Source organism: Neopsephotus bourkii, unplaced genomic scaffold (genome assembly GCF_033783945.1).
Source record: "Neopsephotus bourkii isolate Nb327-2 ecotype Australia unplaced genomic scaffold, CSIRO-AGI_Nbou_v1 NB_1363, whole genome shotgun sequence".
In the NCBI taxonomy this organism is placed as follows: Eukaryota; Metazoa; Chordata; class Aves; order Psittaciformes; family Psittacidae; genus Neopsephotus; species Neopsephotus bourkii.
The window spans coordinates 164,235-184,310 of record NW_026901842.1 but is presented as its reverse complement, the minus strand read 5'-3'; the positions used below and the strand labels follow the sequence as shown (position 1 = coordinate 184,310).

The 20,076-nt window shown below is 45.9% G+C and overlaps 1 protein-coding gene across 2 annotated transcripts; it reads right to left on the bottom strand.

Moving 5' to 3' along the window:
- Window positions 1-206: 206 nt before the first annotated feature.
- CFAP52 (cilia and flagella associated protein 52) lies at window positions 207-19,688 on the bottom strand. Of its 2 annotated transcripts, XM_061366880.1 has the most exons (14): window positions 19,601-19,688; window positions 18,449-18,648; window positions 17,612-17,748; window positions 16,845-16,973; window positions 15,714-15,813; window positions 15,137-15,253; window positions 9,181-9,281; window positions 7,846-8,016; window positions 5,941-6,089; window positions 5,107-5,252; window positions 2,972-3,123; window positions 2,236-2,338; window positions 1,954-2,065; window positions 207-648 (listed from the first exon to the last, which is right to left on the bottom strand). In XM_061366880.1, exons 1-14 carry the CDS (start codon window positions 19,650-19,652, stop codon window positions 473-475), a joined length of 1,845 nt encoding a protein of 614 aa, XP_061222864.1. In that variant the 5' UTR covers window positions 19,653-19,688; the 3' UTR covers window positions 207-472. The 2 variants fall into 2 exon arrangements, with proteins under 2 accessions (XP_061222864.1, XP_061222865.1); XM_061366881.1 differs by lacking the exon at window positions 207-648 and having other exon boundaries at window positions 2,009-2,145.
- Window positions 19,689-20,076: the final 388 nt, after the last annotated feature.

Genomic DNA, 20,076 nt, shown 5'->3' with positions numbered 1-20,076 from the left:
TTAGGCCCATGAGCAGGACTGTGAGTGTGTCCAGATGGAAACATCCAGGCATTTTCAGAAGTGACTGCACTCTCACTCTTGAAAACCTGGCCCATGAAGAGTTTCGAATTGGACACTGTAAATGAAGGACCCCAACACCCCTGTATTCCTGTGTGAACGCTGATTTAAAACTTGACTCAGGAAACCTTCCCAGTTAAATGCTTGAGTTGGAGCTGAGGGATTTTTCTTTAATCAGGACCAGGCAAATTGAAATGAACAGAGAAGACTGAATTAACACAACAAGTGATTCATTAAAGGAAGGAACAGAAGAGGGTGGGGAAGAGAGAGACCACGTGAAAGCAACAGGATCTGGTAAATCTGTATCAGAGAGCATAAAAATACTACCAATGCTTAAACCAACCTCAGCTGGAAGAGAAAAGGATCCCTGGGAACGGCCAAGGAAGCAGCAGCCTGGCAGCTCCTGTGCCAGCTGTTAGTGCAAGTCTGGGTATTTCCAGAGCAGGATGGCCCCATCTGCACTCACACTCACAATGCTCTTCTTCCCAGGGCAGATCTTGAGACGGGTGATGTTGCCACTATGGCCCGCTCCAACGTGAGTCACTGCACCGCCCTTGTAGTCCCACAGTTTCACCAGACGGTCATCGCCACCTGCATTGGGCACAGAGGAAGAACAAACGATTACTGCTGGAGTTCTGCTGTCTTTTGCCCCTATAGTACAGGCAGAGGAATATTTAGGCACCAATTGTATTTAGGAAGGCTGGGATACATTGTATTGGGCATTATGGCAAAATCTACTTAATTTCAACCAAACTAGAGAGTCAGTGTCCAGTGGAGTGCTCAGTACCTGCACCAGTGGATCACAGTGAACTATGGCTAGCAACTGCTACCAGTAACTTGGAGACCTGCAAAATGCTTTCAACCAACACTCATTTACCAGCTTAATCTACAAGAACCGGTACTGACACCAAATCCGTGCTCTTGAACTACTGCCAATATCCACAGTGCCCTAGCTCTTCCGGGCTAGTTCCAGAAGGGATAGAATCATAGAATCATAGCATAGTTAGGGTTGGAAAGGACCTTAAGATCATCAAGTTCCAACCCCCCTGCCATGGGCAGGGACACCTCGCTCTAAACCATCTCACCCAAGGCCACATCCAACCTGGCCTTGAACACTGCCAGGGATGGAGCATTCACAACCTCCCTGGGCAACCCATTTCAGTGCTCACCACCCTAACAGGAAAGAATTTCCTCCTTATATCCAATCCAAACTTCCCCTGTTTAAGTTTTAACCCATTACCCCTTGTCCTGTCACTACAGTCCCTAATGAAGAGTCCATCCCCAGCATCCCTATAGGCCCCCTTCAGATACTGGAAGGCTGCTATGAGGTCTCCATGCAGCCTTCTCTTCTCCAGGCTGAACAGCCCCAACTTTCTCAGCCGATCTTCATATGGGAGGTGCTCCAGTCCCCTGAGCATCCTCGTGGCCTCCTCTGGACTTGTTCCAACAGTTCCATGTCCTTTTTATGTTGAGGACACCAGAACTGTATGTCACGGTGGTGGGGAACATGCAAGCCTGGGGCTGGATGGAGCCTGCAGACATTCCCACTTGTAAACTGATGGAGACTGCCAGGCTGCTGGAGTGGAATATTGAAACAAATCATTCAAGTGCACAGTGAACACTGACCTAAATGAGGAGCAGGGCAAGGAGAAGCCCTGTAGTCCCTGGAACACATTTGAACTTTGTCTTCACCTTTATATTACATCTTGCACAGCTGAACCACAGTATCTCCCAAGGCTGACCCACAGCCTTTTCCTAAGTATTCTTCCTCAGTGATCCATTTTCTTTTCTCCTTTCGCTGACCTCTCCTTCTAGTTTTCCCTTTCTTTAGTAAGATCCTTGGTCTTAATATGACCTCTTAATATGTCCTCTTTTCTAGTTTTATCCCCCACTCACCTGTGACAAAGAATGCCCCATCTGATGTGATGTCCATCGCATTGACGGAACCTGATGCAGAGCCCTCCACTTCTCTGATGACAGAACCGTCAAACACTTCCCAGTATCCAATCTAGAGAGCAGAGCAGAGAGAAAGGCTCAGATGTGCAGGAAAAGCTCATGGGTTTCAGCACTGCCCTGTAACACAACCCTCTGGGGAGGTACAGAAGTTTCATCACATAACAAGCATCAGACTTTGTGTTTTGGGATTACTGCAAACACAATTCCTGCAGTTTTGCTTACCTTTCTGTCTGTTCCACTGGTGATGACCTGGTATTCTTCAGGATGGTAACACACACATTTGAACAATGTGTTGGCTAGAAACATTTGTTTTCTCACAAAACGCCTGCAAAACACCCCCAAAACAGGAGAGAGCAATAGGGTCAAAAAACAAACGTTGGCTGTCTGAACTATTTCTGCCTGTGCTATACATCAGATCTCTCTAGCTGGATATTTTCAGGTATTGGTCTGAGTTCAGGAGTTCATGAAGCCTATGAGGGCTCTGTTCTAACAGTTCTGTTCCCCATCACAGCTGCCTTATAAGATTTCTGATCTACTCTCATATGAATGACTTTAATTGAGGATGCTTTCCAGGTGCTATCCACGATGCAGAAAGTGTCCTTATCCTTCCCACAATGCAGAAAGCCTTCAGATCTGCAATAGCTCAGTGTGAGTCATGAAGTGCTGGAGAACAGAGCTAGTGAGAAACTGAGGAAGTTACCTACTCCACCCCCTTGGCCAAGCAGGAGCCAGTAGAGGCAAAGAACTTGAGACAAATGTTTGTCTAAACTTTTCTGAGAAGTTTCTTGCATTGGAGGTTCTACATTCCCTGTCTTGATTGTTCTTTCCAGCAGTTTTTATTTCCTAATGCTCCTTTTCCCCTCCTCCTCACTTTGTGGTATCCCCAGTAGGGCACAGTGCCCCAACAGAAACACTACCAGCACTCCAAGTGCCTTGCACTACTTATCTGTCTCCTTACACAATATCCCAGATGATGCACGTTCCATCGAGGCTGGCTGTGACACACTCTCGGTTGTCCTTCTTCACCTTAATGCAGGAGACAGCAGAAACGTGCTCCTTCAGAACCTCCACCAGTTTTTGGGTCATCTCACGGATCTCCCAGACCCTCACCTGAAAACCAGCAACAGACATCTGCTCTTGTACCTGTCTGAGCGCAGGAGGATGCCTACGGCTTCCCTCTACTCTTCCTTTTAGAACATACAGCAACTCCATCTCAACCACCTGACTCTGTTTTCCTGTGGGCATTCATGCAGCTGACTCACAAAAGCAAACTGGGTTCTTGAGAGCATAATTCCCTGGTTCAGGAACTCCCAACCATTAACCCCAGACCTTGTTTTTGCCAAGTTCCCACTCTCCCATGCTTCAGTTTACTCATCTCTCCATCAGGAAAAAGCATCTAGTCTGATACATTTCCAGCCGTGCTTTAAAGATCAAGGAGCAAGGCTTCTGACATGGAACAGAAAAAAGCTAGTTGCTGTTTGTGCTATGCAGAATGCCAGTAAGTAAATACAAACAGCTCTTTAAAGCTTTGATGTGAAATACGGGCCTGAAAGCACCTCTTTTACCATGGTGGTAACAGCAAAAATCTTTCTGCTTTGAGGACTTGATCCTTCACACCTTGCACTTATTTCCCCACGAGTGCCAAACTTCATGGTATCTATTAGTTTTTGCATTCCACTAAGGTCAAATCCTTATGAAAATGTAGAGCTGAAACACAGAGGGAGCTCACCTTGCACCTTTTCAAGTCTGTAACTGGGTTAAGTACGGCATCTGGGTGTCCAATTCCCTCTTGCTTAATGATCACAGCACCCAGATCCCTTAAGCCACCCTCAAAGTTACAGCTTTCCAATGACTGGTTTTGACCGAACCATTAGCATTTCAGAACACCTTTTCTGTGTTCCAAATGCAAGTGCAAATGCTCCCCTGCAGGTCTCATTTCTTCTTTGCCAACCTTTAGCTTTAGCTCTGCCTCAGCAGTCTTTTCAATTCAGCGATGAACTAACCAGAGCCTGTGCCCTTCTGAGGGTGTTGATACAGAATCTAGGTCCTCCATCTTCTGCATTCTCTAGCACTAATCATCCAAGGTACTTCACTGTTCATTTCTCAGTGAAGGGCTGAAGCTGCTCATCATCCCTAATGTCTTTATGTAGTGAGATAAGGCAGTGATGCCGTCACTGCTCTGAGGGAGTGCTGAGGTTCAGAAGGAGTCCAAAAAGTGATTCAATGATTAGGACATTAGCATGAGATTTGGAAGACCTAAGTTCAGTTCCTCCCTCTTCAATGCTTCCCGTGCCATCTTCAGCACGGCACACTGAGCATCTGAGATCAGGGGACACAAACAAAGCACAGAGCAGTTAAATAACTATCAGGAATCCACACACAATTCAGTGTCTAGTTCCGAAGGGTTTGCCAGGCTGCAGAGAAAGTCCAAAACAAGGCAAGAAATTGAACATGAGTCTTCCAAGTTTAATTATCTATTTCTAATAGAAATAACACCCCTGTCTTTAAATGATTTAAACATTAGGAAAGGAGTGTCACTTTTATAAAGTGAAAAGGGCTAGTGCTATATGAAGTACATGGAGTAGCCAAAATCCAGTGTTTGTATTGTATGGCTGGAGAAAGACTGTTGAACTGCACAGTGTGATGTTACCCCATAGACACTATAGCAGTATAAAGGGAAATTTGTACTACTAAATGAATTCTTGTGGGTCAATTTGGACAGGACCAGGACTTCCAAAACAATGACAGAAGGAAAATCTGTGCTAGAATACAGTTAGACAGAGGCTTGCAAACAATGACTAACAATGGCCGATAAGAAAATACAGGGGAGAGGCAACTGAGCAAAAAGGATGAAGAGCATATTCTGCATTGGAAGGATTTCCAGAACTCTCTGCCAGGAGAAACCAGGGCACTGTTTTACATTCTGCCCTCTGAGAGCAGAATTTTGCAGATATCCAGAGCCAGTATTTCCAACTCAGTCCTCTGCTCAAGTGAAAGCTAAGAAGAGCTCATGTACTGACTGAGCACTACAGGCAACTCGCAGGGGCTGTGATGAGAGCACAAAGCTGCTCCAGGCTTTTAAGGAAAAATTACCTGCCCTTCGCCTCCTCCACTAATGATCCATTTGCAGTCATTTGTAGCAGCGATTGCCGTCACTCCCAAGCTATGGGCATGGTCCACCACATACATTGGCTGTCCAGTCTCCGGCGTGAAGGCGCGGATTGTCCCATCGTTCCAAGCTGATGGATACACAGACAGAAATTACACAGGTGCCCAGGATTTCCTCATATTATTACCTCTCTTTCCTTCCCAAATGAACCTGTTTTCTTACTGAGTTCCTGTATAAGGCCCAGCTTGTTAGATCACCAGTATACATCTGAAAACCACTCTACTGTAGGTGAGCCCAGAGAGCTGCACTCACAAATAAACTATTAACATTTAATTTGTTTTCTGTTTGATTCTGTCTATGGACAAATTGGTTTGATAACAATGGGAGACTGCATTGCTGCACTAGGACTGCTGCAGTTCTGTGTAAGCAATTCACACATGGCGATGGGTGGAAACTTCATGCAAAAGGTGCTCCACAGACACAGCTGGTGCATACACCAAGGTTAATAGTTCAGAATTAGGGTTTTTGAGTAAGGCTGAACTGCTGGAATAGGGATGAATTGTTGGAATTCACATCCAAAACAAGGTGGCCAAACCTTGCCTTCCACGTACACTGTTAACTACAGCCCTGAGATACTGGCGGCTGTGAGCAGCATTCATAGGACCAGCAGCAAGCAAAGATGCCTTTGGGTCAGGAGATGTATTGAATTTCAGCCCATTCCAAATTCAATCTCCTGTTCATTCTAACACACAGATGCTTATTAAACCTGGCAAACACCTGAGGACTGCACTTGACCATGGGTCTGGACTGACCACTACCTGAAATGATGCTCTTGCCATCCCTCATAATGTCAATGGCATGGCAGGTCACGTTGGGGATGACAATTCGTAGGAGCTCCCTGTTCTCTGGGGTGTGCCACACTCGGATATCATTGCCGGAGCAGGTAGCAAACAAGTCAGAAATTCCACTGGAGAATTCAGAGAGCAGAGATAATGAGGAGGGGCATACAGAAAATGCTTCTTTCTTTGTCAGATCTTAAATCATCCTTTGAAGCTCTGCTCTTGCTACAGTGCAGCTGTAATCTTCCCAATAGGCACCACCACGGTTAAGTCAAAGGTCTTTTTCACAGGATCACCTCTCTCACATAAAATACCCCTGCTCTGATTTCTACTCAAGGATTCATTTTAAGAAACATTTAAAGTGAAACTAAAATAACCATTTTTTTTAACTTATGACATTTATTTCTCCATATTCAATCTATAAACAACTTCATGTCTTGTATATTACAGCCACACAAGTGGGTATAGAAGTGCTGTGTGCCTAGATTTAACATCAGGGGCTAACAGCAGCTTCATATTGTACAGATGTCATTTTTTATCTTGCTTACTGTATGATTCCTATTCAACATTGCTGAAGGCAATAGAGGCAATGGCAAAAGCCTGTTTGTAACATACTTGTTATACATGTTTGAATAAGAAAAAAACCCTGCAGGATTCCAAATGCTTTGGGAGTGAATGCTTTGAAATAAGCTCTAAACCACATGTCCTAGGGATATGACACAAAGTGAAATCTAGAAAGGTACCACAAGCTTTTGTTCAACACCACCATCAATGCCTGGAAAGATGAACCAGGACAGAGAAAACTGGTACAACAAAAGTGTGGCCCCTTTCAAGCCCAGCTTGCGCAGGAGATACCTAAAGCAGGAGGACATCAGCAATCCAAGTATTCCCAAATAAGCCAGAACAGGGAATTAAGCATGTATTTCCCAATCAGTGATATGCTTTTTTCAAGAGCAGTTAACAGGTAGAAACTTTAAACATCTATACAGGGACAGTCATTGCAATCTTCACTAAATCCAGCTTCAGCCAGATACCTCTGAGACACAGATGCACCAGTCAGGTCAGTAGCAGCAGGTCACCCTAAAGCTCCAAATGATTTCCTCACTACATCAGAAGGATGTGCATTTTTTAGGCTGGTGACAGTATGGACAGGGGCATCCTGCACTGTGCACTTTGCTGTACCTTGGTAAGACACGATCCTTTGTGCTGTGTCAAGAAGCAATGCAATAACAATATGCCAAAAATAAAAACCTGCATTGGGACCAAGCTCCCATTCTCTATTTGGAGTGGAAACAACCCATCCACTGTGGGCTTCTTAAAAGGAACATGTCATGATCCTTCTATACAGGAAGAGGGAATGTTTGCTGTCTGTTCACAAGACAAAAGCAGGCAGAAGACACACCACCACGCCCAGCATCTCCCATCATAAACCCCGAATTTAATGTAACATTCCATGTTGTCGATCATGAAATCATAAGACACAAAAAGCCTCTGAACAGCCCTGTTAGTCATGTTTCAGGTGATGGGACAGGTGGATAGTAGAGCAGACACCTTTACAAACTCTAGCTGCAACAGGGTACACGAAAGCAGTTTCAGGATTTACACTGCTGGCAGACTAAGAGACCCATGTCTCACAGCACTAACCCTAGGAGCAAAGGGGGAGGTTACCATCGCTGCCATTACCTAAACATAAATAATTCTAGTCTTTTTATCTAGAATTCTTTCTGTAAATCAATGATTTTTTCACCTCTCAAACTCAGCTGCTGCTTTCTGCTTTCAAGCAGCTGCTCACCATCACCCATGGAGGTTACAGTATAAACTGTAAGGATGTTAATGGGTTTTGGATTCTTGTTGGTTAAAAGCATCCCAGGCAATTATACTTACAAAGGAAAAACAATATCGTGGACGGCTTCATTGTGACAGGCAGCAATCAGCTCCTCTTTGAACTCAGTGTAGTTAACTCGATAAATCTGGCACTTGTCTGTCCCTATAAAGAACTGGTGACCGTGACCTCTGCAAGTCAGGGAAGTGACACCACCCTGAACTTGAATTTTCCTGTTAAGAGAAAGCAGAAGTTTGGCCTGACATTGACCCTGATGTACTTTTTTTCTATCTTCCCTTTCCCCCTGACTTGACTTTCGTTCCCCAGAAAGCTCCATATTAGTCTGTGATACCATTACACAAGAAAGTGCTCAGGACTAACATTCCCAGTCACAAAATCCCAGCCTGGTTTGGGTTGGAAGGGACCTTAAAGCTCACCCACCTCCAACCCCTGCCACGGCAGGGACCCCTTCCACTGGAGCAGCTTGCTCCAAGCCCCTGTGTCCAACCTGGCCTTGAGCACTGCCAGGGATGGAGCAGCCACAGCTTCTCTGGGCACCCTGTGCCAGCGCCTCAGCACCCTCACAGGGAAGAGCTTCTGCCTAAGAGCTCAGCTCAGTCTCCTCTCTGGCAGGTTCAAGCCAGTCACTTGTTAATATTTCATATGATCTTCCCTCTCCCACCTGCTACTGTGCCAGGCCTTGCAAACACAGTGCTTGGGAGATTTCGTTTTCTGGATCAGGGCCTAAGGAAACAGCATCTTTGCTGATATTTTTTGCTCAAGTGCACTTAAATATCTCATGTTCAAGAATATTTCCAGACAGTACAGATCTTTTGGGAATAATTTAAATTGTATGAAGCTGAGTTCGCAGAACTGCACACCGAAGCTGGCTACTCAAACGATGTAGAAACAGTAGCTGTGAATCCAGTCTGCAAACCACATGTGGGGAAATGACACCTGCAGCACTCTGTTTTGTAGGCTGAAAAAAAAACTTTGCACCTACTCCAGCACTGCCAGACATGAGCCTATAAAATTAGCAGAGCCTTCATTTACAATCCCATGTTCTCCAACAAACCCTTTGCAGATGGCAAATACTACTCTTTCTCAGCTGGCATAATTTTACTTTGCATCAATTTAGGATCTGACTCCTCATGCCTAAAAGGAAACAAGGGTCATTTAAAAGGAATGATGAATTCACTTCTGTGCAAAGGCAGGCAATGAGTTTCAGACTGCTCCAACTTCATTATGCTGGAACCATGCTGTCTGCTCTGTCTGCAGGACTGAAAAACAGATTTGCTTGGATTATGCCTTTCTGTAGAGATGATGGGTTCTTATACTGTGACCCTCTGGGGGAAGTGTCACCTCTACCCTCCTGATTCTCCCATCTGCTAACTCACTTCATCACTTGGTAGTCTGAGCCTTTACAGAGAGCTACAATCCCTTCTCCGGTGCCGACTATTGAATTTCCTGTCTTCAGCAAAACCAGAGTTGTGACTCCCTAGGAGAAAACAGGATTAAAACACAATTGGATGGAAGCAGAGTCTTGTTATTGCTACAGCCATGCTAAATAGCAAATGGAACCTCCATCGTGCTCTTGATGGTGCTGGTGTCACACAAATATGGCTTTATCACCATTCTTTGACTGACCAAGGCTAAAGAGTGACCCTCTGGAGGGGGAAGGGAGAAAAGAGCTACTAATTGTAGGTATACATGAACTACGACAGTATGTGAAACAAGTAAATAGCATCATCATGGATCCTTCAGAGCATGAAAGACCTACATACATATCCTTAACTCACCCAAGCAAGCAACACACACATTTTGTATTAGTGCCTCCAGTTTGTCTTCCCCTGATTCTTCATCTATCTGACAGGAAAACAACAGAGGATAAAACTCAGCCCAAGCGTCCCTTCCTCCAACTGCATTTAGAACAGATCCTCTATGTCTCAGGGCCTCTCCTCCTGCCTGAAAGATCATAGAATCATAGAATAGTTTGGGTTGGAAAGTACCTTGAGATCATCAAGTTCCATCCCCCCTGCCATGAGCAGGGACACCTCACACTAAACCATGGCACCCAAGGCTCTGTCCAACCTGGCCTTGAACACCACCAGGGAAGGAGCATTCACAACTTCCCTGGGCAACCCATTCCAGTGCTTCACCACCCTAACAGGAAAGAATTTCCTCCTTATATACAATCTAAACTTCCCCTGTTTAAGTTTTAACCCATTACCCCTTGTCCTATCACTACAGTCCATGAATCCCACTGTCCATGTCAGCGACGAAGATGTTGAACAAGGCCGGTTCCAATACTGATTCCTGAGGGACACCACTCGTAACTGGTCTCCAGCCGGACATTGAGCCATTGACCACAACTCTTTGTGTGCAGCCATCCAGCCAGTTCTTTATCCACCGAGTGGTCCATTCATCAAATTGATGTCTCTCCAATTTAGAGACAAGGATGTCGTGTGGGACAGTGTCGAACGTTTTGCACAAGTCCAGGTGGATGACATCAACTGTTCTGCCCTGTCCATCAGTTCCATAGCCCCATAATAGAAGGCCACCAAATCGGTACTAACCCATCTCCCACCCATTAGTAATAAAATACATTTGTCACTGAAAAGCTCTGGAAATTAGGCAGCCCATCACCAACATGGGTTGATGCTTCTGTTTACTGAGATGAGCAGATCAACAGGTCAGCCATTAGAAAAAGGAGAAATGTGTTTTCATGGGCAAAGTAACAGACTACAGTAAATAAAAAACAAACCAACGTTGCCCTTAGCCTTGCCACAAAATTTCAAGTATAGGAAAAGTCAAGTCTCTGCTTCAGCTCTGTAAAGCAATATTACTCCTCTGTATACAAGACAACAGATGGATTCTTGAAAACCTGAGAGTCCCCAGAATTGGCTGCAAGAGGGGTGGAACTACTTTTGTGGGGTTAAATCTTAGTACTCTTATTCCAAAAAATGTCCCTGCTAGCTTGGGGGAACGTATGCATGAGTGAAATGGAAATTAATAATAAAAAAAAGGTAATAAAGGAGCTTTATGTCATCCAAACATGGACTGAACACTAAGCCCTGGCACGAAGCAAGTGGGTGCAAGAGGCACAGGCCAGCTGGGAGCAGCTCCAGGCTCCCTCTGACTTGTAATGAGTCTGTTTAGGTTGACTTTGGAAGCTCCAATAGAGACTCCAGCACCACTGGCCACTGCCCAAGTTAATGAGCAGTCTTGCCAAGTGTCCTGAGAGGACTAGCACTTTCACATCATGCTGGTTCTGTGTTCATGTGAAAAGAACAGCTTCCACCTGATGGATTTTTTTTCTAGCATTCCATGTTGTGAAAGCACAAAGACGTGAAGGCTCAAAAAGTAATAACCAAGAGGCAAATCAGAATAACTCTCTATTTACTCTTTGGGAAGGAGTCACTGTCACAGGCTTGGTTTGTGATTTCTGAACAAATACAGGAGTCGGCACTTTGTGATCAAACCTGACCCCAGACCAGCACCACGCAGCATTCCTGCTTTATTCAATCACTCATCTGGCCTAACCCCAAAGTGAATTTTTAGGATTAAACACTTCCAGAGTGTTTAAAAGAATGAAAGCCAGGGAATGCTAGTTTTGTATCTGGAAAGGACTGAAGCTGTAAGGAAGGCGAGAGAGAAAGGGAAGAAAGAAGAGAAAACAAAATGGACATTTGAGCTGCTGAGACCCGGAAAGGATGGTTCTAAAGTCACAGACAAGGTCTGATGAATTTGGAAAAAATGCTTTGGTTCAATTATCCAACCAAATAGCAGCAACTTTGTTTTTAAAGTCTTGCTTATACTTTCTGAAGGAAACCCCCTAATAATTATGATATAGGTAACTGGGCATTCCAAGCATCCTTGCACCCATCTGCACATCAGCTGAAGGACTGTTTGACTTCAGGAACAAACAAATGTGGATTGTGGGGAAAAAAAAAGCAAAAAAAGATAAAAACCCCTAATCCTGATTTGTAATTTAATTGCACTGGATTTCCTCATTAGTCTGTCTCCACCAGTAGCACGTCCCCAGTCTCCTGCAGTATCAGGGCTGATCACTGGGAAAACACAGCTCCAGCAAGGATTTTATGCCACGCTGTCACAACACCACCTGGCTGGAAGCCAGGTTTCATGGAAATATTCTGAGCAAAAGCATGAGAACAAAAGAATTCTTTTGAATTAGAAACATAATCCACCAGCAGAACAATGTTCACAAAAATTTCCTATGAGCTGCTGGCAGCATTTTGCGACTGCCCTGTTCTCACAGCCCCACCAACTGACTTCTGATCTACTGGTTTGCAGCTTTTCCTGTACAAGGCTCACACCCCAACTACCCTTTGGGTTCAGCATTGTGGCAGGTGGTGGCATTAAAAATCAAACCTTTGACGACAGAGTTTATCTGATTGCAGCTCCCCGCTACCTGCTGATAAATTAGAGGTTTTGCAGCACTGCCAAGACTGATTTGATCTGCCAAGGTATTCTCTTCAGTTCTTCAGTTTGAGAAGAAAGTGGGTATTATTGAGACAGAAAACCAAAACTTAAAATAGAAGTGGCCAAATTCTTCGCTAGGTTCTCAGAATCATCAGAGTTTGATTTCAACCTTAACTTCATCATTGTGCTTCTTTTTTTGTCCAGTCTGTTCTCTGGATCACCATGAGGGAACAGAGAGCTTTCTAAGATGCACTTGGTAGTCGTAGAGTCAAGCAGATCACATTCATGAGATGACAAATGCTCTATTTCATTTACTGACAGACCTCTCATAGATGAAATTCAGAGGCAAATGTAGGAGGTTAAAACTATCACCAGTCATTATTTACTTCTTACCAAAAGAAATCACTGCTCTGAAGTATGATTATAAATAAAGATACCAGCAAAAACCCAGCCTGCCCATTCCCTTCCCTTCAGAGATACCTGATCTTTGTCCCATTCTGATCTCTCATGAGAAAAACAAGTTGTTTCATCAAACCAGTGAACTATTCTGCCACTCCTCCTCAAAACAAACAAAATCTTCAGATCATGTCTTCATAACAAACACATTCTTATATATCTAAAGGCAAAGTTCCTTTAAGGCTGACCAAACTTATTTTCAACAAACATCTTCTCCTCACCCAAACAGTATCTAAACTCTTTCTTTAAAGATATGCTCATCATGGGGTGGCTGTGGATTCCAGGTTTGGAGTTAAATGGCCTCAGAATTCCCTGGTGTGACGGGTGAGAAAAGGTTTTCAGAGAGAGGACAATGTTTGTTCACAAGTATCATAGACTCACAGAATGCACTTGGAAACTGCATTAATAAGAGGGAGGGAAGAGAGCAGTGAGGAATAAGCAAGAGGAGAAGGGATGATGGTGCTGAGCTTTGAACAGAAACGTCTGTTTTAAGTGACAGGGTAAAGGAGGAGATTAGAGAGAATACTTGTTATTTCCATCCAGTGTGAACATCTCCTTTTCGCTCCCTTTTCCCAAAATGATCATTGTTGTATCTTAAGTAGCTGCTGGTATGGAGAAGTACGTTTAAGTCAGATTAATGCCTTCTTGCTCAGATCTAACCCATAAGGCTGGCAGGAGGCTGTCACAAGATCCTCTTCTGGGTCTTCTCCCTAGGATCTTGTAAGTGTTTTGTGTAGTCAAAGGTCCCATTTTAGTTCAGCTTTTCACTGTCAGAAGCAATGTCAGCTGAAGCTCACAATGCTCCAAAGACCTCTGCCACAAACTGTGGCTCAGTTCCTATGGATTTGCCTTATGATCAAGCCTCTCACAGCACGGACTGGCCTGTGGTCTGGCTTTGAGCTCTGCTTTTCTACAAGTGGCCTGAGGACCTCTTTCAAGCACCCAAATTGCATGGCACCTGCTAATGTCCCTATCCGACTGCTTCTTTAGCAATGTCTCAGGAGCATTTTTTTGGTGAAGCTTTGTTTCATTGCATTTGGCACCTCCCCCTCATCCCTAAAGGCAAGGAGGTTCAGGACCTCATGTGGCTTCAGCTGGGTACTCTAGGCAGAGTACACACACTGCTACATATAAAAGGACTCCAAGTGTGCAAGCACTTAACAGGGGAGGTGATACTCAATCATCAAGACCTTAGCATGAAAGACAGCAGAGATCAGAAAGGACACAAGTCCTGTGTGGATACAGAGCCCTGCAGGAAGACTGCTGGAAGACTTGCTTAACAGGGTGTGGAACATGTACTCATGAGTATAGACCTGCAGCAGACTTATAATTTCCATCAGGAAAACAAAATACATTCCTTTCACTTAGTATGTATATAGAATGTAATTACTTACATTCCTGCAATGCAGGTGGGGAAAGTAACTTCTCCAGCCTTCTGGAATGGATAAAGACTGAAATATATTTCAAAGAATTCAGTGGCTCCGAGTTATCCCAGAGATGTGGGCATGCACTTGCGACATGAGCAACACCACATTTTCAAAGGGCATGTATGTGGTTTGCATGTACGTGCGTGGGCACAAGGAAAGTTCAGGTACAGAGGAAAAAGCCCAAAGCAGCTTTTTCTTTGGGAATGACTGCTGAATTTTTCTTAAAATTCTTGTTAGTCTTGTATTTGCTCTGAAACAAGATCTGCTTCTTTGTAGAACAGATTCCCCATGGCATTCCCAACAGGACATCGGGTACTTCCACCTATACTGCTTCCCCTGCAGCTCAAGGGAATCATGGAACCATAATTTTCATGGTTGATCATCGAATCCCAGAATGGGTTGGGTTGGAAGCGACCTTAAATCTCATCTAGTCCGACCCCCCTCATGAGCAAGGAAGTCTTCATGAAGATCAGGTTGCTCAGAGCTCCGTCCAACTTGGCCTTAAATCTACTGTCTCCCTGGGCAAACTATGCCAGTGTTTCACCACTCTCATAGTAAAAAAAACCCAACAAACCCAGCATCCTAAGATAGGGGTTTGGATTTACACTGCAAAATACATTCAGCCTCATGCAAGAGAGACATGTACACTCACTCAAGACAACTACAGTCTTCCTAGGAGTGTCCTCTGTCTCATTCCAATTAACACCTCCCTGAAAAAAAAAAACTCAGGAACTGTTCCATCTTTATGCTCATTTTTCATTTTTTTATGGCTTTTACCAGATTTAGTATAAGAGAGTGTGGGGGATGACATGTGAGATTCAGGTAAAACCCAAATTCTGAGCCAAATGAAACTGGACCAAGCTATGGTCTCAAGCTTCGGGCTCAACACTGAGACACTCACAAAGAGCTAACAGCACAGAGCAAGGGTTAGTCTGGCAATCAATGTAACCGTTCTCCTGGAAGTTGCCCTACTTTCAGTTACAAAAGGAGGATAAGGGAAAAATCAAGTCACAGAGCTGGTACTCACCAAGCTAAACATCTTCTTCTGGGGTCCAAAGTCAGTCATCAGCTTGTGGTTTGTATTCATTTTCAGGACATCACCACTTGATGTGCCAATATAAAAATAACTATCATCATCTGCCATCTATAGGAAAGCAGAGAAACCCAAGAGATCATGGTGAGGTATCTAGACACTTGTCCCAGGCCTAGTGCTGGGCTGCAGAAATAGCTTCATTTCAGGGTATTGCCAAGATTTAATCCAAAGTGATATAGCCAGTTTTTTCATCCCATCACACTCAAAGATCTGAACGCAAGATCTTTGCATTCTAACCAACTCTAAACAATATTTTGAATCAAAAATGGGATTCTCTGGGTCCTGGAGCTTGTGACTAAAGCACATGCTGCTTCTCTTTTGAAGCATTCAAAACACTTTCCCAAGATAAAGCAACTGTGGGAGACCATGTTGCAACGAGCCATCACTCAGTTACTTCACTGCTGTCATGCGGTTGTGACTGGCATTTCTAATGTTACTATCAAAGTTTGTGGGTTTTCTCTAGTCTGGGAGAGATGCTCACCTGCACCAAATCATCGTGGCTGAAGCTTACCTTCACACAGGTGATGACTCTCCTCAGGTGCCCTGTCCGGCATTCAGCCGGGCGGATCTTCCTGTTGGGTAGATCCAGTTCCCACACCCGAACAGTGTTACTGTAAGAACAAATATACTGGGATCAAATCCAGATGTGCAGAAACATCCAAGTTTTTTCACTACTACAAGAATTAAAAAGCCTTCACAAGGCTACATTGCTCTGAAATGTTAACAAGGAGGAAAAGAACAAGATCAGAAAAGCCAGAAGTAAGTCTCAGTCTGTCCTACTTTCTCTTGTGGTCACTTTTTCCAGGTGAATCAAAAATCTTAAAAGGTTGAGCAAATGCATACAGAAGGATTATGGAGGACTATGTAACAACCTTGACACTTCACCTCCCAAAGACACATGCACTATGGAAATCTCAGTCCCTAGAATGGTCCGAGACACTTTCAACTACTTTCTTGCAGTTTAATTGACAAAATAGAAGCCAAGATAAAATCTTTCCACACAGTCACCCTTATGTTTGACAAAGTGTTAGAACTGCAAAGACCAGCACTCACAAGCGCAACTACAGCCAAGAGCATCCAAAGCCTCCCTTGATTTAAAGAGAGGTGCAGGTCCTCAACACATTTAAATGTCAGGCTAGATACACGAGGGCTGTCTCAGATCCATACAAATGTGCCTTTTTGCACCAACTTTTGTTCCAAGCCAGTGACCATTTGTACATTGCATCTGGTGAGGACAGGAGACAATCCAATGACCTGCAAGATATCCTTGTTTCTACATCGATTAACCATTGTTCAGAGCCATTCAGTGACTGCTTTTCTCATGTAAACACTGGAAACTAAATGTTTTAAACCCTGCATGGGGAATGCTGAGTACAAAATCCTGCTATCAGAAACAGAAGTGATGCATGTGGGTCCCTTGGGCTGCTTTTAAAACATATTGTTCTATGTAGAACAAGTAGAAATGCCTTAAAGGGACAAGCTGATGGATATTTGTGGGTCCATTCAGAGCAGAAAGAAAAACCACACAAGCAAAAAGCACACAGTTGCTTAAGTTACCCTGTATTTCAGGAAAGACTCTTTCTAAAAGCAAATAGGTCCATAGGTTCTTTCCCCTCTTTCTTTCACCTAAAGAAACCCTTACTTTCCAGCAGTGACAAACATCTCATCTCTGCAGCTGGAGCACACCACGACGGTCGCGTTCCCCGAGTTCTGTGCCGAGGCAGGGCTCCCGCAGATGGCCTCCTTCTGGTCAACGTGCCACACAACTACACTGCAGGACAAGGAGGAGCTTACAAGAGCCTTGCTTTTTGCCATTACTTAAAATACTTTAAACCAAAAGCAACATGAAACCTATTTTCCTGCAGTCTGTTCCCACCAGGATACACAATGAAAGTCCTTTGGCAGAGATTTTAACCAATAGAAGCCTTATCACAAATGTGTGGAATTGCACTTTATATCCCTTGCTCCTCAAGCAAAGGTATGTGCATTTGTCAGATTCATTCTGCTGAGCAAGATTCGAATCATATCTTAGGCCACTTGTAAAATCTGATTCAAAATAACTTTTCATTCCACTCTTATTTGCCTTTGTGTCAAAGCAGGCTGCCAGTGAAATTCAGAGCTTTTCAGGGCAGTGCATTAAGCCAGCTAACTGTACAGGCTCCATGAGGTTTCTGGGTGATGACACCAGCTTAAGAATTAGCTGCTACTTTCATCTTTCCCCATACCCCACACTCTGCCCACAGCACCCACCTGGCTTCCCATGGGACAGAGCTGTGTCACTGAGGACAGACATCAAGCAGGGGAAAGACTTAGATGGCCAGAAGGGGGGAGGAGCAAGTGCTCCTCAGGAATGTTCCTCCATGCCCTACAACTTGCTGGAAATTGTGTGCAAGAAACAGAAATAGCTACCTGCCGTCATCCTGTCCTCCCAGTGAGATCAGATAAAGGTTGTTGGGAGAAAATGCCAGTCCTTCAACCCTGCCCTTGTGAAGTGATAGCCGAGCAAGTAACTCCGTCCTCTGGAAATGCCATAGGATGATGTCTGCCTGAGGTGCAAAGCAGGAGGGGGCAAAGCCAGAACACTGATGTAGCACACAGGATTAGGTGTAAAAACTTTCTCTGGCAGGAAAGCTGCTAGAAGGAGCCCAGGCAGCTTGTGTCCAGCAGGGCTCCAGTGACACAAACCTGCTTCAGATTAGGTGCTGTAAGAAGCATTACTCCAGCTTACTGGTTGAGTGCCTCTACTTCAGGTCAGAATAAAAACTGACTTCAGTCTTAAAATACTGAAAACACTAATACTTGATTCCTTCCAGGTGTCTCAGGGTCCTTCAAGTAGGCAAAAATTAAGCCACAAAGAACTTTAGAGGTCTAAAACCACACGTAATTAATTACCTGTCAAAAAAGCCCCAGGCAGCTCTGGAACTCAATTTAAACACACCACCACTTATTAATTAATGTCTAATGAGATTTCGGCTGCCACAGGCAGACAACTCTTTGGATAAAAAGGATCAAAATGAAGAGGCACCTCGGGCTAGTTATCTCAGTCCTAGGCAGAAGGCTGAACACTTTACAAAACCATAAAGGCAATGGAATAGCCACTATTGCCCATTCTCTGCAATATCCTCCCACTGTGTGCATTTGTATCGCAACAAAAGGAAAAGTAAACCAAAGGTGCTCCCACTGCTGGCAAGCCAACTCCATTTTCTTTGGTCAAGATTATACAGGTAAAAAAAGAGCATTACCCACCTTGAAACCCATGAAAGCCACTTCTCCAGAAGCGACGTATACCCCATCCCTAGACACAGCAACACAGGAGACGTTATTGGTGTGGCCATGCAAGAAAACCTGCTTCTTGCTGTCAAGGTCCTGAATAACAACAGTACAGCCCAGGGGATAGAGAATGTGCTGCTTATTGGGGTGGCAGATGAGGCCAAAGGGTACATGTCCTATGAGAGAAAGGAGAGAAAGATCTTCCCTGTGAGGGTGCTGAGGCGCTGGCACAGGGTGCCCAGAGAAGCTGTGGCTGCCCCATCCCTGGCAGTGCTCAAGGCCAGGTTGGACACAGGGGCTTGGAGCAAGCTGCTCCAGTGGAAGGGGTCCCTGCCCGTGGCAGGGGTTGGAGCTGGAGGAGCTTTAAGGTCCCTTCCAACCCAAACCATTCTATATGGTGCTCTATATGACCTGCTGCTGGCTGTTAACGGTTCTGGGGGCTGCAGGCAAATTCTCTTCCCCTTGCTGAAGCAGGCAGTCTGAAGAGCAGGCTGGCCTCTCCCAACACCTCCATGCCAGTGGCTTTGCTTATCCTGCTCCCTAAGGGGAAATCACTTGTTCCCTAAAGTTTATCTCACAAGGAGGGCAAAACCAGAAGCATTCCAGTGCTCCCAAAGCCTAACAACCCTGTGTACAACTCAAGGGTCACATCTACACTTCTGGGCCCACGCTGTGCGTTCTACAGGCACCAGGACATTTAACCGGCCAAGAGGCTCTAGCCCTTCAGCACAGAGGGGTCTCCAGGCGCATTCCTGCCCTCGGGAGGCCACATCAGCAGCCCCGTTGCCATGGCCTGCCTCCAAAGGGGTACGAGCTGCCCGAGAGGGCGGCTGCTGATGTCGCGATGCCTGAGGCCCGTCCCTTGTCACAACGATGTTCAGCGTGAGCAGGCCTTTGGGTGAGTTCTGACTCCGAAATGAGACTCCTGCGCTCCCAGGTGTTCCGGGCTCTTAGCTTTCCGCCTCACTCGGGATGCGGGGCGCAGGAAGAGCCGAGAGCGGCGAGGGGGGCAGGAAGGCCCCCGCTGCTCCGGGCCCATCCCACAGCCCCACGCCTGCCGCACGGTGCCCCCGTACCCCCCACACCCGGTGCCCGGAGCCCGCAGGCCCCCCCCCCGCCCCGCGGTACCGTTGAAGCCGATGGCCGCCCGCAGCTCCAGCGCCCGCGCCTCCTCCGCCATCGCGCCCCGCCCGGCACGCGGCTCCACGGCAACCGGGGCACGCGGGGCCTGCCGCGCCACGGCCGGCAGGGGGCGCTGTAGGGCGGCGGCAGCAGGGACCGGTGAGGGAGGGGCGGAGCTGCCCGGAGGGGGGCGCGCCCGGGGCGGGGGGAGGCAGGAGCGGGGTCAGCAGTGAGGGGCGTGCGCTGGGGAGCTCAGCGGAGGGGGGGAGCTGCGGTCCTGAGGGAGCCGCGTTCACTGCGCTCCAACAGCTCAGAGCAGGGGGGCACACGCAGGCATCTGCAAGGGCTTCACGCACTGCGGCGGACCCGTTCCATAGCCCTCCCAGCACAGCGCTGTGCTCCTGCGGCGGCCCGAGGAGCCACGGTGCGGGGTTTGTTCCGAGTGCTTGGACGGCGCAAGAAACCCATCCCCAGCCTTCAGC

Bases quoted from the DNA above. Each gene is read 5' to 3' on its own strand.
- CFAP52 (XM_061366880.1), bottom strand. From the start codon at position 19,652: ATGGCGGAGGAGGCGCGGGCGCTGGAGCTGCGGGCGGCCATCGGCTTC. The intron at 15,814-16,844 runs GTAAGGGTTTCT...TTGTTCTTACAG, and splicing joins ATGTTTGTCACTGCTGGAAA to TAACACTGTTCGGGTGTGGG. The intron at 5,253-5,940 runs GTAGTGGTCAGT...TGTATCCATCAG, and splicing joins TGGCAAGAGCATCATTTCAG to CTTGGAACGATGGGACAATC.